At 32.8% G+C, this 23,971-nt stretch overlaps 1 protein-coding gene across 4 annotated transcripts; it reads left to right on the top strand.

The window, feature by feature from the left end:
- The first annotated feature begins 33 nt into the window (after positions 1–33).
- Positions 34–22,767, top strand: LOC129795836 (patronin). Of its 4 annotated transcripts, none has more exons than XM_055837336.1 (11): positions 34–153; positions 350–413; positions 2,956–3,267; positions 7,478–8,039; positions 9,926–10,075; positions 11,459–11,530; positions 13,948–15,933; positions 18,642–18,752; positions 18,965–19,147; positions 21,585–21,867; positions 21,946–22,767. In XM_055837336.1, exons 2-11 carry the CDS (start codon positions 372–374, stop codon positions 22,088–22,090), a joined length of 3,846 nt encoding a protein of 1,281 aa, XP_055693311.1. In that variant the 5' UTR covers positions 34–153; positions 350–371; the 3' UTR covers positions 22,091–22,767. The 4 variants fall into 4 exon arrangements, with proteins under 4 accessions (XP_055693311.1, XP_055693310.1, XP_055693313.1 ...); XM_055837335.1 differs by having other exon boundaries at positions 18,639–18,752; XM_055837338.1 differs by lacking the exon at positions 9,926–10,075.
- The last annotated feature ends 1,204 nt before the right edge of the window (positions 22,768–23,971 follow it).

Raw genomic sequence — 23,971 nt, 5'->3', positions numbered from 1 at the left:
GGAAAACTCCGATGGATTTCCATGGCAAGAGTCCTGTAGTGTGTGCGTTGGTGGGTCGCGGCAGTCTTACGTCAGTTCCAGAAATGACATTCATGGTGAAGAAGAAAAAGTGCAACAACTGTGCTAAATTTTGCTAAAAACAGCATTTTTCTGGTACTTTCCACTCCACATTCCATTGCAACGTCCCCCCAAAGAACCAATTCATCCGCCCCGTGTGCCACTGCAGCCCCAATTGTGGTGGAAATGGGTGAAAATGGCATGATGTTTTCACGACCCATGGGGATGTTGCGAAGTGGCGATGAAAAAGATGGAGAACTAATGAAATTTTTCCACTAATATTGTGCCGTAGGTCCTGTGTTGGTGCGCGAAAAATGGATAAAAACTTCGATGGAGACTCCGTGCTCAATGTTCAGGTACATTCCCTTGCATCCCTCCATTTCCCCATTGATACCCTGCGGAAATTGGGTGGAAGAAGTCTGAAGGACAGGACACCAATGGGGGTCATTTCCTTCTAACACACACACACACCACACTTCACTGCCTACTCTGTTTACATTTTCATTCCCCATTGAGGGCTCTCCTGGCCAATTTCCTCGTCCGGGGCACAAAGTACATGCGGAAAGGGGGAGAAATTGTGCCGGAGAAAGTCCCAGACGACTCTTGTGAGGTCATTCACATGGAGAGAGAGAGGAGGCGCGCCCTTTGCCGGCAACAAGTCCACCGAGAAGCATTTAATTTTCTCTTCTCTGTTTACCCAATTTGCCGGCGGAATAGCTTCTTATCAATTCGTGCTTATCAATAATTGCATTAGACGCTTCTCTAGGTCCAAATTACTCTCCCTTCATCGCCGGCCTACATATTTTGTGTTAAAGTTACACTGCCCATCAAAATTTCCTGATCAATTTTTATTTTTGTTCTTTTCTCTGCTAAAATGAGGTGAATAGGATTGTTTTGGGAATAATTCAGCCAATGAACGCTTTGAGCGAGCTATTTCAGCCTCGTTTCAGCCAATCAAGGGATTCATCATTCAAAATTTTTCTTCTTATTCATTTATCAATCTTTTGGGAAAACAATTGCAGATTTTTCAGGAAATTCTCTTCTTCTTCTTCTTTTTAAAATTTCTCAGGGCCGGACGTCATTTCGACATCCACACAGCCTCAGGAAATTCTCAAATCAAATTCTTTTAAAATTATTCCTAAAAAATATTGAGAAAATGTTATTAATTTTTAGTTTCACGTCCACACCGATTTGTGTCTTAAAATAAAAGCCACGCCCCCATTGTATTTTGTTTTACATTCTTATACCATTTTATGTCACAAAAAGCATTATGCATCAAAACTTCGATTACAGATTTTTATAAAAAAAAGCAAAAAACGACCTCACGAAGCACTGAAGCATATGTTTTATGCATTCAACAAGAAAAAAATTAAAATAAAAAAAAAACATTCTGCTTTTAGGCAAATATTGTACGATTTTGTGTAAAGTCTGTAAAATTTTCCATGAAATATCGTCTTAGGGTCTATTCTGCTAAAAATCTGTAGTTACATCTTGAAAGATATAAGATTTTGACAGCTGTCACTTTTAATCATTCTTATGTCATTTTAATGTTTCAGAAAATTTTCAAACAGGTTTTTTTTTTAATTTATAGAAAAAGTAGTTTCTCTTCGAATAAAAAAGAAAAGAAACTGACAGAATCTTTTAGTATTTTTCTTAGTGACTGAAGATATTTAACGACTTTTTGTTAGAAGACAGTCAAAAAACGAACGTCTTGGCGCTTCCAGCGACGATTTAGTTTATTAAAAACCATCATCAAGCCTTAAGAAACAGATAATCTTATATTTGAATGCCTGTTGATTGTTTGTTTTATTTAACAAAAACGTTGCTGAAAAAGCATGCGACGCTCGTTTTACCTCAATTTTACGTAGAATACCAAAATCGTACAACTCTAAAATTGTAAGAAAAAAAAAAGAAAAAAGATCTCTTACAAAATCGATCCCATTATTTTGAGAGCAAAAAATGAATAATCTCCTTTTATTGAATTTTTAATTCAATAAAAGTTTCATTAAAATGCTTTCCATTTCTATCTCAATTGGTTGAAAAAATTGATTTTATTTATTCCTAAAAGTTTCCAAGTAATTGTTTGATTTTCTTATGATTAATTGCTTCTTCTTAATCACAATTAAATCCCCTTTGTGTCACAATTCCAGCGAACGTGAACTGTAGTTTGATTCCATACAAAAAAAAATCAGACTGATAAGAAATTTCGTTTGAAGAACGAAAAAATTTCTCTCTTTGATTCTTTTCTTATCAATCAAAAATTCCATTATGCTATAAAAGAAATTAAGGGGAAAAAATGTGAATGAAATGATCCTGCATAAATGTGTGTTCAGATAAATGTGAAAGGGAGTGTTGGTTTTTATTGGGTTAGTGCTAAAAATGATTGCTTTTTAGCATTACAAAATCCATTTTATTGCGATTGAAGTTGATTGGAAAGAATAAATGAAATAGGAGAGTGAGAAAGAGAGACTATCTTGGCAATATACAAGATGTGGGGTAAAATGGCGAAGAAGCCACCCACGTGCCCCAGAGTCACCAATTCCCACTTAATTCTCCAAAGAGTCTGATCTCACGGCTTCTGCAGAGTTGCTTTGGTGCTCTTGTGCTTGTGGAATTATTTCTTATTATAAGTTTATTCCAATACAACAAGACGCGTGAACGGGGAGGTGATGGAAGACGTGCGAAGAGGCTGAGGTGGTCAGTTGTTGAGTAAATAAATTAGAAAAGAAAAAAAAATGATTGCTGTCTCGCACACATTTGCAGCAAAAGAGATTAGAATTTGAAATATAAAACATATTTTGATGTTAATGTTGTTGTCGAAAAGCTTGTGGGCTTTCATTGTAAGAGGAAAATTTTTCTTCTTTTCTTCCATGAATTCCTCATGAATGTATTATGCAGACAAAGCAGAAGGCATCGGTCAAGTGGTTGCTCTCCAAGGCGTACAACAATCAAGTCCCGGTCATCCTGAAGGAACCCTTCTACCGCGATAATTCGGGCATTGAGCAACTTAAGCCGCAAATCATCACGGGATTGGGCAATGCATCTCTCTACTGTCAGACCCTCTCGAATTTGTACTCAGATCCAAACTATCAGAACCTCAATCATGGCACAATTCTGCAGATCCTCATCCGGAAGTGTGTCCTGCAGCCTGAAAATTCCGAAACACCACTCACGGAGACAATTCTCATTCAGACAAATCCACTCAAGACGGTGAGTCCTCCCCGCCTAATTATAATAATTCACCCCACCCCCAAACATCAGAAACTACCCCTAAAAAGAGTCGAAAGTTTATGTGAAATTTACACCACATCGTGACATTTTTTTGTGCGTGTTTTACTCCCATTTCTCTCCCACACACAAACACACACCGCTACGCACCTCTTTGAGGTGCGATATTTTTCACAATTTTTGTGGGAATATTTCACAAAAAAAACGATTGAATTTTCCATGTGGAGCATCTTCCGCAGATTATACGTCTTCTGCTTAAGCAAACAAATCACGTTGAAGGTGTGAGAGAAGCAAAAGAGAGGCATTTTCATGTTACAAATTGGACGAACAGATGTTTAAATTGCAAAATTGCGTGCATTTTATCAAAGAAAAAAAAAAATATTTACACACACAGGAGGAAAAGTTTTCTTACATAACGGTTTAAGCAATAAATATTTTATTATTTTCAAATTTAATTTGCTTTCAAATAAAAAAAATTACATCGTACTAAGGTGACAAAATGCAGAAGAAATTATGGGATTTATTTTACTCACAAAATAAATAAATTGAAGGGAATAAAATATGAAAAGATATTTAACGTTCGAAAGATAAAAATATTTAAAGTTTGAAGAGCAAAACGTTCGAAAAGAAAAATTTCACATTTGAGAAGAAACGTAAAACTTTCGAAAGTAAAACTTAAACTTTAGAAGAAAAAAAATGTCAAAAGTGCGGAAAGAAATCTCAAACGTTCGAAAAGAAATGTCAAACATCCGGAAAGAAATTTCAATCGTCCAGAAATATATCTCAAAGTCCGGAAATAAACGTCAAATTCTCGAAAAAAACTCAAACGTACACGAAGAAACATCAAACAATTGAAAAAAATGTCATGTTCGAAAATGAACATCCGGAAAAGTAAATCGCTTAAAAATTCAAACATTCTAAATAAAATGTCATACGTTTGATAAATAATGGAAACTGATCGAAAAGAAACATCAAACATCAAAAGGAATATCAAATGTTCAATAAATCTCTCCTCTAGACCCCCTGAGGCAGGCAGACAGGAATATCAAATGTTCGAAAACAAACGTTAAACTTCCAAATTGAAATGTCAAATGTTTGAAAAGATGTGTCAGACGTTCGAAGAAAAAGTCAAACGTTTATAAAGTGAAATTTTTGAAATGTAATGAAAAGAAACATCAAACACTCGAGAAGATACGTGAACCTTCCGGTAAAAATATCAAACGATCGAAAAGAAATGTCAAATGTTCGAAAAGAATTATTAAACGCTCGAAAAGAAATGTCAAATGTTCGAAAAGAATTATTAAACGTTCGAAAGGAAAGGTCAAACAATCGAAAAGAAACATTAAACGATTGAAAAGGAATATTAAATATTCGAAAAGAAGTGTCAGATGTTCAATGAAAGTCAAACGTTAGTAAATTGAAATGTTTAAAAAGTAATGTCAATCGATTGAAAAGAAATATCTAAAGCTCGAAAAGAAATGTCAAATGTTCTAAAAGAATTATTAAACGTTCGAAAAGAATTATTAAACGTTCGAAAAGAATTATTAAACGTTCGAAAAGAATTATTAAACGTTCAAAAAGAAATGTCAAATGTTCGAAAAGAATTATTGAATGTTTGACAATAAACGTCAAATGTTCCAAAAGAAATAACAAACATTTGAAACGAAACTTCAAACGTCAAGAAAAGCCAACGTCAAAACAGTTTTGGTTGATTTTTTTCCGAAAAAGAATTTTCGCATTTAGCCTAAATCTAGACTATCTCGTGTTAAATTTTTGATTCTTTTCTACGACAAGATTGATTTTTATGTTCAAGAAAATGGCAATGTCCTGTGTAAAGTCCAATGAGAAACACACACGAGAGAGAGAGAGCGAAAGAGAGAGAAAATTAGTTAATATTCATACAGCAATTGACCCAATGTTGGCTGATATAATTGTTCTCAATTACAGTCTATTGCACACATAATTTCTCTATCGTGGATTAATTCATAAATAAAATATTAAAAAAAAATAAAGAATAAAAGAGAGGGAGAGAGAATAAAATCACCCGCGGCTAGACGTTCATGTGTGAAAGTTTTCTTTTATTAATTTGTGTTTTATTGCGTTATTTATTTCACATTCATTGATATTTCTTTTCCTGTTTCTTTAATGATTTTGTCATGAAATTTTCGTCAAAGAGGCGAAATTCATTATATTTGGAAAATTCTTGCGTGGACAGAGCCCTAAAGTTTTGGTGGTAGCACACGCCGCGCTAAGAAAATCTACCTGTGTGTGAGGAAGGTGGAGAAACACAAAAACACAATTTTCGCGTTTTTATTAATTAAATATTCTCTCATTATATTAATTTTTTTTTCTAGTTTTCATCTTTCTCTCTCTCTCCTTTTCCTCACACAATTCCTCTTCTTCTCTTCATCTTTTCAAGCTGTATTATGTATTATGCAAGAGACTAAAAATAAGCAAACGCAAAAATTGCCGTGTGCGCCTCTCCACCTTTAAACATCCAAATAGATTTTTTTTTCTGTGTGCATATTTACATGACAAATCCAATTTGGAAATTATTTAGTTTTCTTTCTTAACTTCATTGTATGTGAGTGATGAAAGATGCAAACAGGGGCTGACTTTTTTTTTTCTTTCTCAATGACTCAATATTTTGGTTATTTTTGTGTGGGCGCGGAAATGGAGGAATTAGACCTCCGCGTAAAATGAATGAAATTTGTAAATTGTTGAGAGTTATAAAGAAAAACTAAAAGAGAAATTGTTGCAAGTTTTGGGTGTTTAGTTTGCTGGAGAGGATGAAGATGAATGTTAAAAATGAAATTGATTTTTTCTTATCTTCAGTCTTCGAATAATGTTTTCTTCAGACTAAAATGCTTTTTTTCTGTGCCTCCACCGAATGTGACTTCTCAATCACATCGTGTGTCTTTTGCAGCGGCGGGCGGGAGTGTTGTGTGTGTAGCCCGTTGCTGACGAAGAAAGGGCACATAAAGTGAATGAGAAAATTGCTCTGAAGAAATATTTGGTGTCACTTTTGTTTACCATTTTCTCTGCGAGTTTGTTTGAGTTGAAAATGAAGGTCAGAGAGTAATATATAAATTCAAGATAAGGATTGAGATGATTTTTTGTGGAAGTTTTTTTGCAAATTTTTATTACTTTGGGGCTAAATAGATGGAATTTGAAAGAATCTAAGCCTTTGAATTTATAGATGGAAGATTAAAAGGTCTCTTTCATAAAAATGCCCTCATGTTGTGACATCCTGAAAGCCCCCCTTACTATGAAAACTAAGAATAAAAATTACATCGGTGGCAGTACCTATGAGAATCTTTTACTACGCATTAAGAAAAAATTTTAATCATACTCGGAAAAATTTTGATAATTTTATATCTCAAATTTCTTAGGGGAAGACCGCCTAAATCTGACCCTTTTTTATTGTTTCTTTTAATGACAAAGTTAAATCATTTTAAATTCTAATCAATGGAATATAAATCAAATTTTAGAAGAAAAAATCACTTTTTTAAAATCTTTGGTTTTTCAATTGATCTGTTCGTGAGATATTAAACTTCCGGAAAACAAACAGATTAAATTAATTTAAGCAGATCTCCCTGAAAAAATTCTGTGAATTCGTTTTGTGATTTTTGAAGGGTTAAATAATAAAGATTATCCAAGTTGTTATTGAAGAAACGTAAAAAGAAATCACAATTTCATGAAACTCTTCCGGACGATTGAAACGGAACTTCCGGATAAAGAGAATCATTCAAAAGACATGAAAAGAGCGAATTTTCAATTGAAAGAATATAAGATTTATTTGACGAAAATGGTGACTTTCATGGAAAAATATTAATCTTAAGTTGATAAAAATTACATTCGGATGGTCCGGAAAAGATTATAGGTTAGAACCTTTTTCGGAAACATAAATGAAAGCTTTTTCTTGAAGGAATTTTCCCAAGCAAACAATTTAGAGATATGAATATTTAATTTAAAAAAAAAATCTTTAAGTGGGGAAAAGGGTATTTTTTTATTCACATTAAAATTTTTGCCGAAGAAAAACTTTGTAGGGTCGACTTTAGTCCAGTGTCCCCTAAGGATTGAATGCAATTTTCCTCCTAATGCCGTCTCTAGACTAGCACAAAATGCATCTTAACTGTAAATTCACAGAGAATTTTGTTTGATTTGTTTGTATTCTTTTGGACAACATTAGAAAGCACACATGGCCCTCATAGAGGCCCTAATGGCGCTCTATGTGAAGGAGGTGGGTACATTTGAGAGGATTTCGAGTGCTGTGTTGCGAATTACGGGTCGTTCGCTACCGTCAGAGGGGCAGCCGGGGTATCAGGATCCGCTATTGGCGTGGGTGGGGCATGTTTGTGGGGCCCTAAAGGTGCGTATTGATGCCGAAAGTGGGAATCAGAGGGTACCGGAGCTGGAACAATGGTTCGGCAAGGTGCCCTTCCTTGTGGATTACAACGATCTATCAGATGGGGTTTGCCTGGCATTCCTCATCTCCTACTACTGCCCCAAACTCGTGCCCTGGCACACCATTCGTGTCAACTACATACCCACAGTGGAGGATTGCATCTACAATATGCACATCGTGAGCAGCTTCTGTCAGCAGCACCTGCCATACTCGGTCTATCACATGATACCCGAAGATATTGCCTACATTAAAGGGACAATGAAGCAAAATTTGCAAGTTTTTGTGGCGGATCTTTTCAATTTATTTGAAATTCATCTCGTCAATTGCATCACTCATCCCGATTTTGGTGAGTCTCATTAAAAATAATATTTTTTTTCTATTTGCTTTTTCTCTCTCATTTAACACACACACACACCCAGTTACAAACATTTTATAAAAAAATTTAATATGTTGCTTTTCAGTGTTTTGTGTAGCTTAAAAGAAAACAAAAACAACAACAAATTAATGTTATACAAAAGGAATAAAAAACTATTAATGTTTTGTTAATTTGGGTTGAGGGTCTAACTTGTAAGACACACTCTAATTTATGCTAATCGCACCAACCATTCTAAAGTTTATCAATGTTTTTCGCAAAATATTCATTTTGGCTTTTGCTTAAGGAATCTCGCGTGAAGATTTGATGGAATAATTGAAAAATTCATAATGTTTATCGAAAAGTAATTGAAATATTTAATTTTAGCAATCAGTGTAACCCTTGTGGTTATTTTTAAAATTTCCAATGCTCTGAGGAATCGTAGATTTTTCTAAGAGCTTTCATTAAGACTTGATTTGATGAAAATCAGACAAGTAAAACGGTAAATACGGCAGATTTTGTGGAAAAATTGTTGCTGTAAATACTAGTCAAACGGATTAACTGACTTTAAAGAATGTTCAAGCGTTCAAATTGGTTAAATGACTTAACTGATTTAAAAAAAAATCAAGCGTTTAGCTTAAAACGGCTTAATCGGTTTTAGGAAATTCTAATGGCCGTATTGGTTAAACAGTTTAATCGGTTTTAGAAAATTCAAGACGTTATGTTGGGTAAACAGTTTAATCGATATTAAGAAATTCAATCGGCCGTATTGGCTAACCCATTTAACTGATTTTGGGAAATTCAAGCGGTTATATTGACTAATCAGTTTAACCGATTCTAGGAAGTTCAAGTCGCCATATTAGCTAAACAGCTTAATCGATTTTTGAAATATAATCAAACGTTTAGCTAAAACGGTTTAATCAAATTTTAGAAATTCAAGCTGTAATTGAACTTCATTTAATAAGGTGGAATAATTATTTTAATTTTTTTTAACTAAATGGTCTTATAATAGAGATTTGAAGCATTGAAGATTTCGAAAAATTAAGACTTAATGAAGTGAAAATTTTATGAATTAAAAATTAGCAAAATTAAAACATGATTTGAAAGAAGATTGATAAAAAATAAAGAAAAAGTTTTTAAAAAGCATTTTATTTTAAGAATTTTTTTTTTAAATTGAAAAGAGCATCTTCTAGCTTTTTTTTTTTTTGATAAATTGAATAAAAAGAGTTCAATTTCAATCCCTTTGTGCGAATTGTTTATTTGGAAGACTCTAGAACGGTTGGTACGTGCAAATCCTTCTTTGTTTTCTCCTTTTTGATGTACTCTCTCGTGTAAAGAAGTTGTAGATATACCTATAAAGTATCAACTATAAATAAATGTAATATTCTATGTAGAAATTTGATGGAAAAGGGGCGAAGGAAAACCACGTAAAAATGGATTTAAAGGGTGGTTAAAAAAATGTTTTGTGTGACCCATTTCTTTTTCTTTTTTTTTTGTCCTCAGCTTTTATCCTTTTGTGCATAATTTTTTTTTGAACTTCTTCCCGCCCTCGAGAAGCAAAAAGGAATTAAAAAATAACATTTTGAAAGAAATTTTGGGGGTTGTCTCTTTAAAAGAAATTGAAAAATTAATAAATCTCGAGAAAAGGATTATTTTTTTGCAATCACAAATACTTTTTTTTTTAAAAATGTTTTTAAACACTTTTTAGTTTTTTTTGTTAAATGAATCCTCTTAAAAACTTTATTCAAATACACAAAAAAACACTTTAAAAAAATCCTCAAGACAGATTTCTTGTCCAGAAAGAAAAGAAATTTAAAAAAAAAATTGAAAAAGAAAAGAAAAACTAAAAAAGAACAAATTGTATTGAATCGGTTTCACAGAAAAGGACAAGTTGGCTTCAATTAATGAACACGGGGTCACCCTACGAAGAGGACTAACCAACCACCCAACAGTAATCACGATTCCTGATTTGAGAAGCAACTTAGAGTCTGCTTTTATCACAACGACCACAAAACCGCATTCTTCTTCAGGTTCTTTGCTTATTAAATTTTATTCACATTTTGTTTTGTTTTTGAACTTTTTTTTTCTCTTTATTACTCTTCTGCAAAAGATGTTTCGAATTTAAAGCTTTTGATTCAATTTTTTTAAAAAATAATTTTATAAATTGATGAAATTAATTGAATTAGAATGTTTTAAGCTTAGCTACTATTTCGGAACATCTGCTGTTTTTAGTGACGTTTTATAGAAGATTTTCTTAAATTATTTTTTGTTGTTTTGTAAATTAGTTTTTCTTTGAAATACTTTCTTTAAAAGTTTGTATAGAATCATCTAAAATCTACATTTGATCAGTAAAAATGAAGAAATTCATTTAAAATTCATCAGTGGAAATATTTAGAAATGTTTTGTCTTTTAAAACTATGTCTTTGCGATGATTTTTATTGTATTTGGCGTTAAAAATAAATAAAAGATAAAGATAAAACATTAGAAAGAAGGAAAAAGGTGAGAGAATGTAAAATAAAAAAATAAACAATTATGAGACTCGAACTCACGTCTTAGAGGAAGCGTAGTGCAATTGTTGCATTTTAAACCACTGCACCACTTGACTCAATATTGAGAACTGTGTTGAATTTATTTATTTTTATTTTTTTTAGTGAAAATTATCACAAAATATAGATTTTTTAGTGATAAAAAATTAATATTTTCACTGAATTAAAAATTCTCATTTTCTGATCAAAAAACTTTGAACATTTTCTTATTTATTCTCTCAATTTGTGAGAGAGCGTCTGTTTAATCTGAAATCTTTTTAGCTCACTTGCACATTGTTTTCATATATATATTTATTATTATTAACGTACATTTAATAATCTTTCTTTTTTAATTAAGACATCGAGTGATGTGCCTCTACCTTTTTTTTTGCTTCCAAAAAGATGCATTGAGGCGATGGAGAGAAAAAGAAAAGAAAAGAATGAGATGAAGAAAGATTAGAGAGGAGAAAAAAAAATTAAAGTAGTTTACTATCAAAATGAAAGAATGTTGAAAAGAAAGAAAGAAAGAAAAAACTGCTTCATTTCGCCGTGTTTCGTGGTCACATTTTTTTCTCAAATTAATTCTCACACTATTACACATTTCTCATGCTTCTTCCACTTCTTTTATTAATTCATTAATGAGGCTTTTTTTCTAATACACACATTTAGCTGTTTTTTTTGTGTTTGCCATTGATGTGTCTCAAAGTATTTTTTTTCTCTTTAATTTTTTTTTGACCTTTGTGGAAATTTTGTGTGCATTTTTTTTCCTTCTTCTTCATCTTCGTGTGAATGTATCGTTTTTTCTGGAATTCTTGCAAAGTTTGTGGATTTTGGAGAAAGAATTTTCTTAATGTTTGTTTCTTTTTTTTTACGTTGATGCATTTGTAGGCTCTCGAATAGCATTGTCTCCTCCATTGGCGAGACAATCATCGAAGACTGATACGGATTCTCTTGACAGTGGTGAGTAAAATTGTGTTTTAAATCGATTTTTTTCAGCTTGATTTTAATCTTCTAATTGCAAATTTTTCAAGTGATAACAGAGTTGTAAAGTTTTATGATTTTCTAGATAAAAGATTTTATAATAGTTTTTTTTTTGTCAAAGTCAGTTTAAATTCGATTTCACGGATATTTAGCTCACAAAAACGATTTTTCTGAATTCGAATCTATTTTTTTTTAATTCAGTAGGTATTACTATTGAAATATTTGAAATATTTAAGTATTGGAAATATCCAATTAAAGAATTTTGTACCCCTATTGTTTGTCTGCGAAAATATCTTTTTAACTCTTTTGCTGTTTTTGACTTTAAAATAAAGCAAAATAACTAACTTCCTTTTTTGGAAAATACAAAAAAGAAATCTGCGAGCAAAAAATCGTTAAAAAAAAACAGGAAAATATTTATTTCATACAATAAGGAAAATTAAATTATTTTTACATGAACGTTCAAATTTATAATTTTCTATTAATTTTATATGAATCAAGAGTCCTGAATTCATATCCGGAAAGAAACTAAATCAATAAGAAATATTTAATATGTTTAATTGCTTTATAAAATTCTTTAATTTAACTAGTCATTGAATCAGTTAAATATTTTGCTTTTTTTCTAATTTTTACAGACGTAAAATAAAATTTTGATAGATCCCTTTGATTTAAGTGAAATTGTAATTTTTCGGTGATCTTTAGCATGTTTTCAATCAATTAATTGACATTACAATGATATTAGGAATTTTTTATAGCACTGATTGTGTCTTGGCTATAAAAGCCATAATTTATTTTCTTTGAATTTCATGGACGTAGCCAGAAAAAAATTTAATTAGAATTAATAAATTCTTAAATAAATATTAAATATTAAATATTTAAATATTATTTAAAGGCAACGATGTATGGGGCAGAAGTTTATGAATATTGAAATTAATAAACTATATAACTTTTTCTTCAAAAAATTTTCTGACTTAGTTTTTCCCGTTCGATTTGAATTCATTGTTAAAATTTTTCTTAAAGAAAACTTTGTAATTTTTCTCCCCCAAGAGCTTGGTGATGCTGATTAAATTAATTAGCGAAACGTCGCTATTTAGCATAAAATAAGCTTGTATTATTTCTAACTGCGATCCGAATCTCCGCATCTCAAACACTACACAGTCGTAAAAAAGTTTCCTCAAACTATACAACGGTTATTGCAGCCAAGTTAACTGTTTTTCACATTAATTTTATTTTAATTATTTGAAATTTTATTTTTTTTCGTTTTAATTTTTCTTAATTCGCGTTTAAGACGATTTTTTGACGTTTGACATTCGTTTTTTTTTTTTTAAACTTTTGACGATTTCGTCTTCAAAATTCCAAATTGACTTTAATTTTCTAACGTTTGACGTTTCTTTTTTTAACATTTGAAATTCTCTTTTGATTTTAAGCTTTTTTGATTTTTTATGTCATATTTAGGTGATAATCAGGTAATTTTTTCTTTTAATTTCTAACAAAATCTAAGCCGATTTAAGGGTGTTTACATACCCAAACTCCCTTCATAGCTACGCCCACTTAAATCTTATCTTTTATCGAACCTTCTGTAAATTTTGAATTTCGATAAGAAGGAAAAATTTCCTACAGAATCGAGGCTAAAATTGAAATTTTTCTTTAAGGGGGGTCTCTTGGGAAATCTGTTAGAATTTACACATTTTTAATGTTGTCATTTTCTTGGGGTCTTCCTTAAACTTTGATATCCGATTATGGTTGCATTTGTAGCCTAGTTATTGAAGTATAAGAAAATCACTTTTCGCCATTTTAGGTGCGACGCCATCTTGTGGTTTTCCGACTTTTCCGCAGAACTGCCCTAAAACACAAAGGTAGGTTTTTCTCAGGATCTACTGGATGGATTTTGATGGGGTAAAAAGCAAATGAAAGAGGACATACCCGTGCAGATTTTGATGTACCAGAATTTTGAATTTCCATTCTGGGGCTGAGAAAAGTGGAAAAACGTCAAAAATATCTGAACAAAAGTCACATTTTTCCACTTTTCTCAGCCCCAGAGTGGAAATTCAAAATTCTGGTACATCAAAATCTGCATTGGTATTTCCTCTTTCATTTGCTTTTTACCCCATCAAAATCCATCCAGTAGATCCTGAGAAAAACCTACCTTTGTGTTTTGAGGAAAATCTCAAGATGGCGTCGCATCTAAGATGGCGGAAAGTGATTTTCTTACTCTTTAATAATAAGTCTTTAAATGTGACCTACACCGGAAAACCAAGTTTAAGAAAAACCCCAAGAAAAATTAAAATATTTAATTTCACCAGCTCTCAAAAGAGACCCCCCTTAATCTAGAATTCTCACATTTACTCAACTCTGATAAAACATTTTTCCTTATTATTAAAAAAAAAAAATTTTTTCAGCCTATGTTGTTCATCGAAGTCGCCCCGTGCCCACGTTGACATCGATTCACCACGAAGCGAGTCCACCGCCACCCTCATCGGCGGACAGGATGTCCAGCCATGGGCATGGTGGTGAGGAGAGGCATAGTATGGATCATGCCGTAGCAGCTGGTCGTCCGAGTAATTGGGATGAGCATCGGAAGCAATCATTTGCGGGACGTCGATCACGCAGGAATTCCCTTTCGGATGATTCCCAGTTGACAATTGAGAATTTCGGCGGATCCCAGGAGCACCTGAATAACTTTTTTCGTGCCGACCGGGAGCAGCAGCAGCACCGTGCGAGTCCGGGTTCATCAATTGGGGAACCCGCTGTACCCGTACGGTGTTCCCTTCAGGATGCCCGTGGTACATTCCAACTTGGCTACGATGCGGATGATGTGGCACCAGCCCCGGTGGTGCGGGAGGAGATACGACGGAGTAATAGTGTTAAGGCTACGCCCACGGAGAGGATTGTGTACAAGGATATCCAATTTTCGCCTGAGACGCGTTTTGCGGTGCAGAAGAATAAGATAAATAGTTTCTTCATTAATAATGCCGCAGCGGAGAATAATGGTGGTACAACGACAACGTGGCAGCAGCAGAAGACGCAATGGCAACAGATGGAGGAGTCCCGGAATGATGGACCAGCCGATGATGGGATTGACGATAGGAAGTTGTCGTCAATTCGATCGTTAATGGAGGAGAAGAGGCGACATATTGAGACGGAGAAGCGCAAAATGGAGATGTCGTTGTCGCAGCAGCACAAAAAACTCGGAGAAGTGGCGTACATTCAGACACAATTTCGCAAAGAGAATAGCGCCCCGGTGCGACCAGCATGTTCCCCACCACCACCACCACTTCCGGTTGTAGCTCCGCCAGTGTCAAATGTGCCAAATGACGATATGATGGCGCCGCAGAATATCTCCTTTCTCGGGGATGAGGAGGAGCACGAGGAGAATCATGTGATGCGTCATCGATCACCCCGGGAACCCTTTACCCTTGTCCAGGCACGCGAGAAGCCCGAGGAGTTCTACCTCACGAAGGTCAATGTGTCCAATGGGAATCAAACTTACCGCTTGCCAACACCCGGACGTACAAGTATTACGTCACAGACTTTTGCAGATCATCGGCAGCAGCAGCAGCAGCAGCATCAACAACATCAGCAGCAACAGGTGGAGAAGAGTGGACAAGAGACGGGATTCTTCATTGGATTCGACACAAATCAACCAATAAAGCCCAAACCAATGCTCCGGACGAGTCATCCGGAACTGAGGCGGGCAGAGCGTGTGCCGCAACCACGTCAATCGCCCCAGACACCACCTCAGCCTGCCCAGAGACGTGATGTGGAGATGAGGAAGCAACATGTGGAGCAAAGATTTGCGGAAGAACCACAAATTACTCCCTCATCAGCTCCTGTGTTGCACCGTGAGAGTCCCAATGTTTCCCGGAAGGGTGAATCTCTCCTCCTTGCCCTCGATGATAGCCCCCGTACGGATACGAGTGTCCTCGATGAGATGGAGCGGAAGAAGGAGAAGATAATGTTGCTGTCCCTCAAGAGGCGTGAACAGCAGGAAGAGGTGAAGGCACGCAAGGAGCTTGAGGCAATGCGACGACGTGAAAGGGAAGCAGAGAAGGAGGCGGAAAAGGCGCGAAAGAAGGAAGAGATGGCCAGCAGGAGGCAGCATATTTTTGAGGCGTACAAACTCAAGAAATCCCTCGAAGAGGCCGAACGTGAGGGTAAAAGTCTCGACAAGGCTGAACTCTTCTTGGCAACAAAGCAGAAATCCGTGGCAAAGAGAACGACGCAAATGGCGAGGCCACGGCCAAAGACCATCCACATTGAATCGGGCAGTATTGATATGAATCACATTCACGGGAGACCACGCAAAGAGCACAGTATGGACATTGATTCGGGCACGGGGAGTAGTTCGAGTATGAAGAGGGATTTCTCAAGGGATCAGGATTCAGGTGAGTTCACTACCAAACATTTTCTAGAGAAGATTTAACGTTTTTATTTTTTTTTAAATGTGTTGTTTTAAGCCCAGATCACTTTTTAGAAAAACCTTAGTTAAAATGATTGAAATAATCAACGAAATGGGACTTTTGTGGAATAAAATAGTTATTTTAACGATGTAAATAGTCAAAATGATTGAAGTTATTTGGTTAAACAGTTGAAATAGATAAAGCAGTGATTAAAGAAGAAGTTATTCAGTGAATTGATAATAAAACAGATTGAAATAGTTAATTTAGCAGAAAGTTATTAGTCACAATAACATAAGTTATTCAGCTATTAGATAAAAAAACGACGAATTAAATTGTTAATAAAATTTAGATACAGAAGTACGTTGATGGAAGATATTGAAAGAATTATTCAGTCAAGTTCTTCCATAATTTGAATTGGTCAAATAAAACAGAAGTACTTCAGCAAAAATTAAATATAGCATGGATGGAACAGTATAAAGCGAAAGAACGGTAAGTAAAACTTACGGGCTGTGATTCTTTCTTTGTCAGTGAAATGTGAAATTGACTGAAAATTGAGGATGGGCAAATTTTGTGGAAGGCTTTCTCGCGCACCGAATCACAGCCATCGCGAAGAAATTATGTGAAAAACCTTAATCGTGAGCGTTGGCTGTGATTCGGTACGCGAGAAATCCTTCCTCAAAATTTGCCCATCCTCAATTTTCAGTCAATTTCACATTTCACTGACAAAGAAAGAATCACAGCCCGTAAGTTTTACTTACCGTTCTTTCGCTTTATACTGTTCCATCCATGCTATATTTAATTTTTATCTTGCATTTTTATATGTTATATATATATTTATATTTATATATTTTTTACTTTACTTTTATATATGTATATATAAAACGCCCCGCTTCGCGGGGCGTTGGTCTTATGCAACTCAAGATATGACATGTTAACTTTAAAACGCGATATCTCCGGAACGGCTACATAGATTTCCTTCATTTTTGGCATGATATAAGATATTATAGCCAACTATAACATATCAAAATTTGAAGCAATTCTATAAAGCTATGCTCGAGATATTCATCGAAAACTCATCGAAAATTTTGTTTTCGATTTTAGCGCCACTTGCGGTCATTTTTTGAACTTGCAATGTTCCGAGCAGTTGTAGGGCTCATTAATATCTTTCATTTGAGCCCGAGTTGATCAAAATCGGTCAAGCCGTTCTCGAGTTATGGCCGATTTTCGATGAAAAATTGTGGCGGCCATATTGGCTAAACGGCTTGGCCGATTTTCGAAAATGAGGTATCGTTGGAAAGGTCTTGATGGCCCCTACAACATATCAAAATTTCAGACCTCTAGCTATAATAGTGACTGAGATATAGCGAAAACAAAATTTGGGGGTTATTCAAAATGGCGGACGGTGGGGTGTCGGATCTGACGTCATAATCGGATGTCTTCCACCCGATATATGAACTTTGCCGTTGACCGCAAGTCTCTATCTATTACCGTTCTCTTGTAATTTAGCAAAAGGTTCCGGACGGACGGCCGGACGGAAAAAATTTTGGCGCATACGTTTTTTGGAATGTGGGGACCCTAATTCGTGCTCATCCCAAGTTTGAGCCCGATCTGACGACTTTGCATTTTTGAGTGTACACAGAAGCTGTGCTTCTTTGAAGAAAGAATCACAGCTAAAAAGGATAAAATGATTCAGTTAAATCACACAGCGCGAAGTCTTTCCACCAAATTAATTAGTCAAAATACTTTTTAACTGAATAAATTTGTCAAATTTCTTCGATTAAATGAATTAGTCAAAATACTTTTTAACTGAATAAAATTGTTAAATTTCTTCGATTAAATGAATTAGTTAAAATACTTTTAACCTGAATAAAATTGTTAAATATCTTCGATTAAATAAATTAGTCAAAATACTTTTTAACTGAATAAAATTGTTAAATTTCTTCGATTAAATGAATTTGTCAGATTACTTTTTAACTGAATAAAATTGTTAAATTTCTTCGATTAAATGAATTTGTCAGATTACTTTTTAACTGTATAAAATTGTTAAATATCTTCCACTGTTTGAATTAGTCAAAATACTTTTTAACTGAATAAATTTGTCAAATTTCTTCGATTAAATGAATTAGTCAAAATACTTTTAACCTGAATAAAATTGTTAAATATCTTCGATTAAATAAATTAGTCAAAATACTTTTTAACTGAATAAAATTGTCAAATTTCTTCGATAAAATGAATTAGTCAAAATACTTTTTAACTGAATAAATTTGTCAAATTTCTTCGAATAAATGAATTTGTCAAAATACCTTTAAACTGAATAAAATTGTTAAATTTCTTCGATTAAATGAATTAGTCAAAATACTTTTTTTAACTGAATAAAATTGTTAAATATCTTCGATTAAACAATTTAGTCAAAATACTTTTGAACTGAACAAAATGTTTTTCATCGAATAAATAAATTAATCAAAATACTTTTTAACTGAAAAAAATTGCCAAATTTCTTCGATTAAATAAATTATTCAAAATACTTTTTAACTGAATAAATTTGTCAAATTTCTTCGATTACTTGAATTAGTCAAAATGACCAAAGTTTTGATAGAAGGACATTGATGAAAAATTTTGAGATTTCAGTTAAAATAGCTGAAGTGTTTTTAACAGTGCGGATAGATGTTTATTTCTCTCCTTTCTTTCAGCAGGAAAGAGTAGTCTGGGGAAGCAGAGTCCTGTCTCCCGGACATCGTCATCCGTTTCATCGGGTGTGGCGAGTTTCCGTGGCAGAAAATCCAATTCTCTCATGAATTTATCCGGTGAGTTACTTCTTTTCCTTTTTAATTGTTTAAAGTAAAAAAAAACAACAAAAAGTATCAAAGAAAGAAAAGTTTTCAAGTAGAATATTGCATGCTTGTTTGCCTTTGTTCTTGCTGTGCTGTAGATTACAATGATAAAAAAAAATGAATGGATTTTCTTTTTCCATTTTTCTTTGTGCCTGCACAACAAAATGTTGTAAAAAAAAAATTAGATTCCAGTGGGAATTTGTATCGGCCAGTAGCTCCAAGGAGGGCTCAATCGCCGATGGGACGTCACATTACGTCACCTTCGGGTCCGGGATCACTGCCACCGGGACTTGTGACGAAGCGTCGTGGCTTTGACGATGGTGCCAGTGATATTTCGTCAACGCCAAGCTCCATTCTCGAATACTCAGGTAAGGATTTTGTTTTTGGAATTTTTCTTTTTGGTTTTGTTTTTTCATTAGTTTGCAACGTTTTTGTTTCTGTTGTTGATTTTTATTTTTATTGAAAAAAATTAACGTTAAAGGACAAACATGTGAGAATCTTCATTCTAAAATATTAAGAACTTTTCTCTTTCGAATAATCCGTCAATATTTCGAATAATATTATAGGTAAAGTGAAAAAATTAAATTTAAGATCTTTAGCAAACTTTTAATGTCTGAATTTTGATAAAATTAAATTTTGGGATGAAAAAAAAAACATTTTAGTTTTAAAAAATATTAGGGATGTTTTTTTTCATTTTTCTTAAAGTTCTTTATTGACCTTTGGGGTGGAAAATTTACATTCTTTGCAAAGGTTTAGAATATTGTAGGTACTGTCCTATAATTAAAAATTTTAGGGTCTACGATTTTTTTTATAGTTTGACTTTAAAATAAAGAGATTTAGGATTTTAAAATAAAATATTTTCAAAAAATATCAAGGTGTAAAGAATAATTTTTAAATGTATACAATTTGGACTTTGAATGAAATCAAAAAGGAAATATGGTCTGACGAGGTAAATTGGAGCTTCGCTCCAATTTACCTCGCCCCACTTCGCGGGGATTTGTTGCGCTTCGCGCAAATTTTAGATAGAAAAAATATTGATGGAGTATAAGTAAGGGATGGTCACGTTATTTTGGAAACTCGGGGACTTTCAAGAGCGATTTTCAAGTCAATTTTGAAACCAAAAATTCGAAATTTGCTTGCATTCTTGTTAAATGGCCAAATATTGATAAGAATTCAGTATTTTCAATTTAGAAAATAAATTTTTGTGCTCAAAAAAATTATTTGAAATTCTCACATTTTGGCCATTTTGTTCCTGTAGAGTTTCCAAAATAACGTGACCATCCCTTAGATTAGGGGAACTTATCAATCCCAAAAAAATTGCAAAGAGAAGGCGCCAAATTCAAAAAATTCGCTAAAAGTATTACAACCGTTTGAAAAGTAATACAGTCTAAAAAAAAAAGTGATACAGCCTCCAATAAAAGTAATACAGCTAAAGAAAAGCAATACAACCGTTTGGAAAGTAATACAGGTAAAAAAAGAAGTAATACAGCCGTTTTATAAGTAATACAGTCAAAGAAAAAGCGATAGAACCTCAAATAAAAGCAATACAGCTAAAAAAAAAGTAATACAGCCGATAAGAACAGTAATACAGCCGTTTGGTGTCAGTAGTCTCTGTACCAAATTTCATCGCGATCGAACCAACCGTTTAGAAATATATAGCTGAACAGGAGGAACGAAATCCTTTCTTTATTGTATAGATGGAGAGCTCTCATCAATCCCAAAAGAAAGATTTGCAAAGAGAAGAAATCAATTTCATACAACACTTTAGGCGCCAAATTCAAAAATTCGCAAAAACTGCATGAAATCTATATGGGGGCTACCTGAAGGGGAGCTTTGGGGGGGGGGGAATGAATACGGCCATCTGAAACCGCCTAATATAAGGAGCCTCTGTGCCAAATTTCATCGCGATCGGTCAAACGGTCTAGATTTGTATAGCTGTACAGACACGAAGATTACCAACAAACAGACCTTTCTTTATTATATAGATAATAGAAGATAAGGAGACTTTTAGTGTCAGAAAAAAATCTTCAAGGGCTCGACCCGAAATTTAATGTCTTAAAATCATTAAGAAATTTTCAAATGTAGTATAAAGGAAATTAGAAAACAAAAAAAAGTTTATTATTATTTTTTTTAATTTAATTTAAAGCACAAGAGAATTTAAGGGGTCCTAATTTAGTTCTTCGGGGTTTTAACAAAATTTGAAAAGTCTAAATTTGAAAATTTCAAAAAATGACGAAACATTTGTAAAATTCATGTAAAGTAAACATTTATATTTTTTTTTCAGTTTAGGAATCTTTGCAAAAGGTTGATTTTTTTAAAGTCTTTTTAATTGGTTTTATTTGATTAATTCTATTATTGATTTTCTTCGTTTTCTCTCGTCTAATATTCGGCTTTATTCAGCGACCAAGAAACACTTGAAATCTTTCAATTTTGTACTGAAATTTCAAGAAATTTTGGATTCTTGGTTGCTAAAAGAGGCCCATTAGCTGAAATCTTTGAAAATATCCAAATATTGAAAGAAAGAAAGGAAAAACAAATTGAAATATTGCAGAAATGAAATGTTGAAAAAAAATGAAATTTTGAAAAGAAAATGAAAATTACCAGAGAGAAAGCAAAATATTGAAAATGTTTGAAATATTGGTAATTTTGGCAAAGGTATTTGAAACATTTGCAATTATTTTTAATTTGTGAATCTTCCCTCATTATTCTTTATTTCTTTTCTCACATTTTTGTCCTTTTATGTCACATAAGGGTTAATTTTCTTCTCATTTCTCATGATAATTAACATAAAAATGATTTCTGTAGGTCCAAAGCTGTACAAGCAGCCAACAGCCAAATCAAATCGTGGCATAATTCTCAATGCCGTGGAGTATTGTGTATTTCCGGGGACGGTAAATCGGGATGCAAAGCAAAAGTTGCTGGAGAAGATTGCACGTTCCGAGGCGAAGCACTTTCTTATTCTCTTCAGAGATGCCGGATGCCAATTTCGTGCACTCTACAGCTTCTACCCTGAGAGTGATAGCATAATTAAATTGTGCGGTACGGGACCTAGTCAAGTGGATGATGTCATGTTCGATAAGTTTTACAAGTGAGTCGCTTTCTTATTCTTTTTTTTTTTTAAAGAATTTTTTTTTTATTAAATTGAAAAATTCTGAAAATATTTCAGATACAATTCGGGAAGCAAAAGTTTCTCACAAATCCATACGAAACATTTAACTGTAACAATAGACGCTTTCACGATCCACAATGCCCTGTGGATGGGTAAGAAGGTGAATTTGCTGAACAAGAAGGACATGGTTCTTGTTGTCTAGAAGCACAGCTACACTGTGTCCTCATTGAATGCGCACCATGAAGAAGAAGAAGTAAAGAAGGAAAAAAAAAACAGAACTGAGAGTGAAGTTTAAAGCTTTTTTTCTGCAAATTTAAACGTGGTAAGTTTCTCAGAGAAACGGTGTCGTTTCTTCTTTTCTTTTTAACTCGATCACCCAAAATAAAACAAAGAAGGAAGAAGTTAAAATTCTTCTTATTCTAATGTTTTTATTGGATTTAAAAAAATAAAAATAAAAATATTATAACATTAAAATGTTGAATGTGCGAGAGATTGAATGAAAAACATTTTTTTTCTTATTTTTCTTTCAACTCTTCTCTCAATTCTTTTTTAAAATTTCTTTTAAAGACAAAAATAGAAAGAAAAAAAAAATAAATAGAGAGAGAAGAGTAACGTCCTAAAGATTTTATTTTGTAAAGAAAACTTCTTTTCAAAGAGAAAGAAAATCATGAGAAATGGGGAGCATAGAAAGAGATATTTTTTGCAATATTTAGAAGAAAATAATAAAAAAATCTTACATAGAAAAATGAGCCAAGAAATAAATCGTAGAAAGAATAATGTTAAAAACTTTTACAAAAAAAAATTCTCGAGTTAAAAATTATTCAAGAAAAAAAAAAGAAAAATTAAATGAGAAACATTTTTTCTACCTTTTTTTAGCAATTAATTCCAATTTTTATTTTTATTGTTGTACTATTTTCTTCGTCCTTTCCCTCAAATTAATCTCTCTAATAATTTATATTATTGCATTATTTTATTATTCTGCCTTTTTTTTTTTAAATAAATAAAATTAAATAAAAAGAGAAAACATAAAATTAAAAAGAAATCAACACCCCCTTCTAATATTTTTTTTATAAATATTAAAAAAAAAACTATTATATTTTTACTTACAAAGTAAAAGAAAAGAACAAAAAAACGTGTAATTAATTTTACTCTTCTTGACAATGAATATATTATTTTTAAAAATATTTTTTTTTTGTAATTTATAGTCCCCATTATGGTTTAAATTCCCTTCTCTCATCCGCAAAATTTAATACAAAAAAAATTGGATTTGATGAAGAAAGAAAACAAAAATTATTTTTTAAGTGGAGGAATTGCTAATAATTTGAAAAACTAATTTTATGGAGACAGAGAAAAAATTAAAAGTCCTATTAAAAATAATCGATAAAAGCCAAACTTTTGTTCCAACTGCCTTTTTTTCTATAAGAAAAAAATAATTAAAAAGAACTAAAAAAATATGAAATTTTCAATTAAGTGTTGTGAGAGAAAACAACAAATTAAAAAAAATTGAAAAAATACGATAGAAAATCAAAAAAAGACAGAAAATTGTAAAAAAAATCATTCGCAGAGTCGCTTTTCTCGTGATATTTTAATTAATACTTCCCTTTTTTTGGACGTTTTTTTTTATTAATTAATTTTTTGGTTTTTCCAAAATATATTTTTAACGTTTTTTGATAAAAATTCGAGGAATGAAATTAAAGAAAAATTCAAAGCATTTTTTAAGAAATCAATTTTGAAGAAGAATTTTTATTCTTTGCATGGGATAAATTTACCAAAATAGGAAATCTTAAGAAATGTTTTAAGGTTGGAATTAAAAATTTCAGGATCAGACGAGAAAATTTCAAAGTTTCAATTTCAGAAAAGAAATTTTCATGAGTAATTTTGAATTTTAAAACTTTGGAAATATTTAAGATTCTGTAGCTTCTGTCTTAAGGTTTTAAAGATAATTTAGGGATTTTTTGTTGTTGGTTAAGGATAAATCTTTCCGATTGCGTCAGCCAAGGGACGGTAGGTCAACCCAAATGCATCCTTTCAATTTTAGGGCCAAAGCTTTCGACGCTTCTGTGCGTCTTCCTCAGTGGCTGGA

Source organism: Lutzomyia longipalpis, chromosome 4 (assembly GCF_024334085.1).
Source record: "Lutzomyia longipalpis isolate SR_M1_2022 chromosome 4, ASM2433408v1".
Lineage (NCBI taxonomy): Eukaryota > Metazoa > Arthropoda > Insecta > Diptera > Psychodidae > Lutzomyia > Lutzomyia longipalpis.
This window is presented reverse-complemented; position numbering and strand designations above follow the sequence as displayed.

Excerpts from the sequence above, each read along its gene's own strand:
- LOC129795836 (XM_055837335.1), top strand. The coding sequence starts at position 372 with ATGGATAAAAACTTCGATGGAGACTCCGTGCTCAATGTTCAG. Across the intron at positions 3,268-7,477 it reads AGACAAATCCACTCAAGACG|AAAGCACACATGGCCCTCAT; the intron begins GTGAGTCCTCCC and ends GGACAACATTAG. Across the intron at positions 18,753-18,964 it reads TTCTCTCATGAATTTATCCG|ATTCCAGTGGGAATTTGTAT; the intron begins GTGAGTTACTTC and ends AAAAAAAATTAG.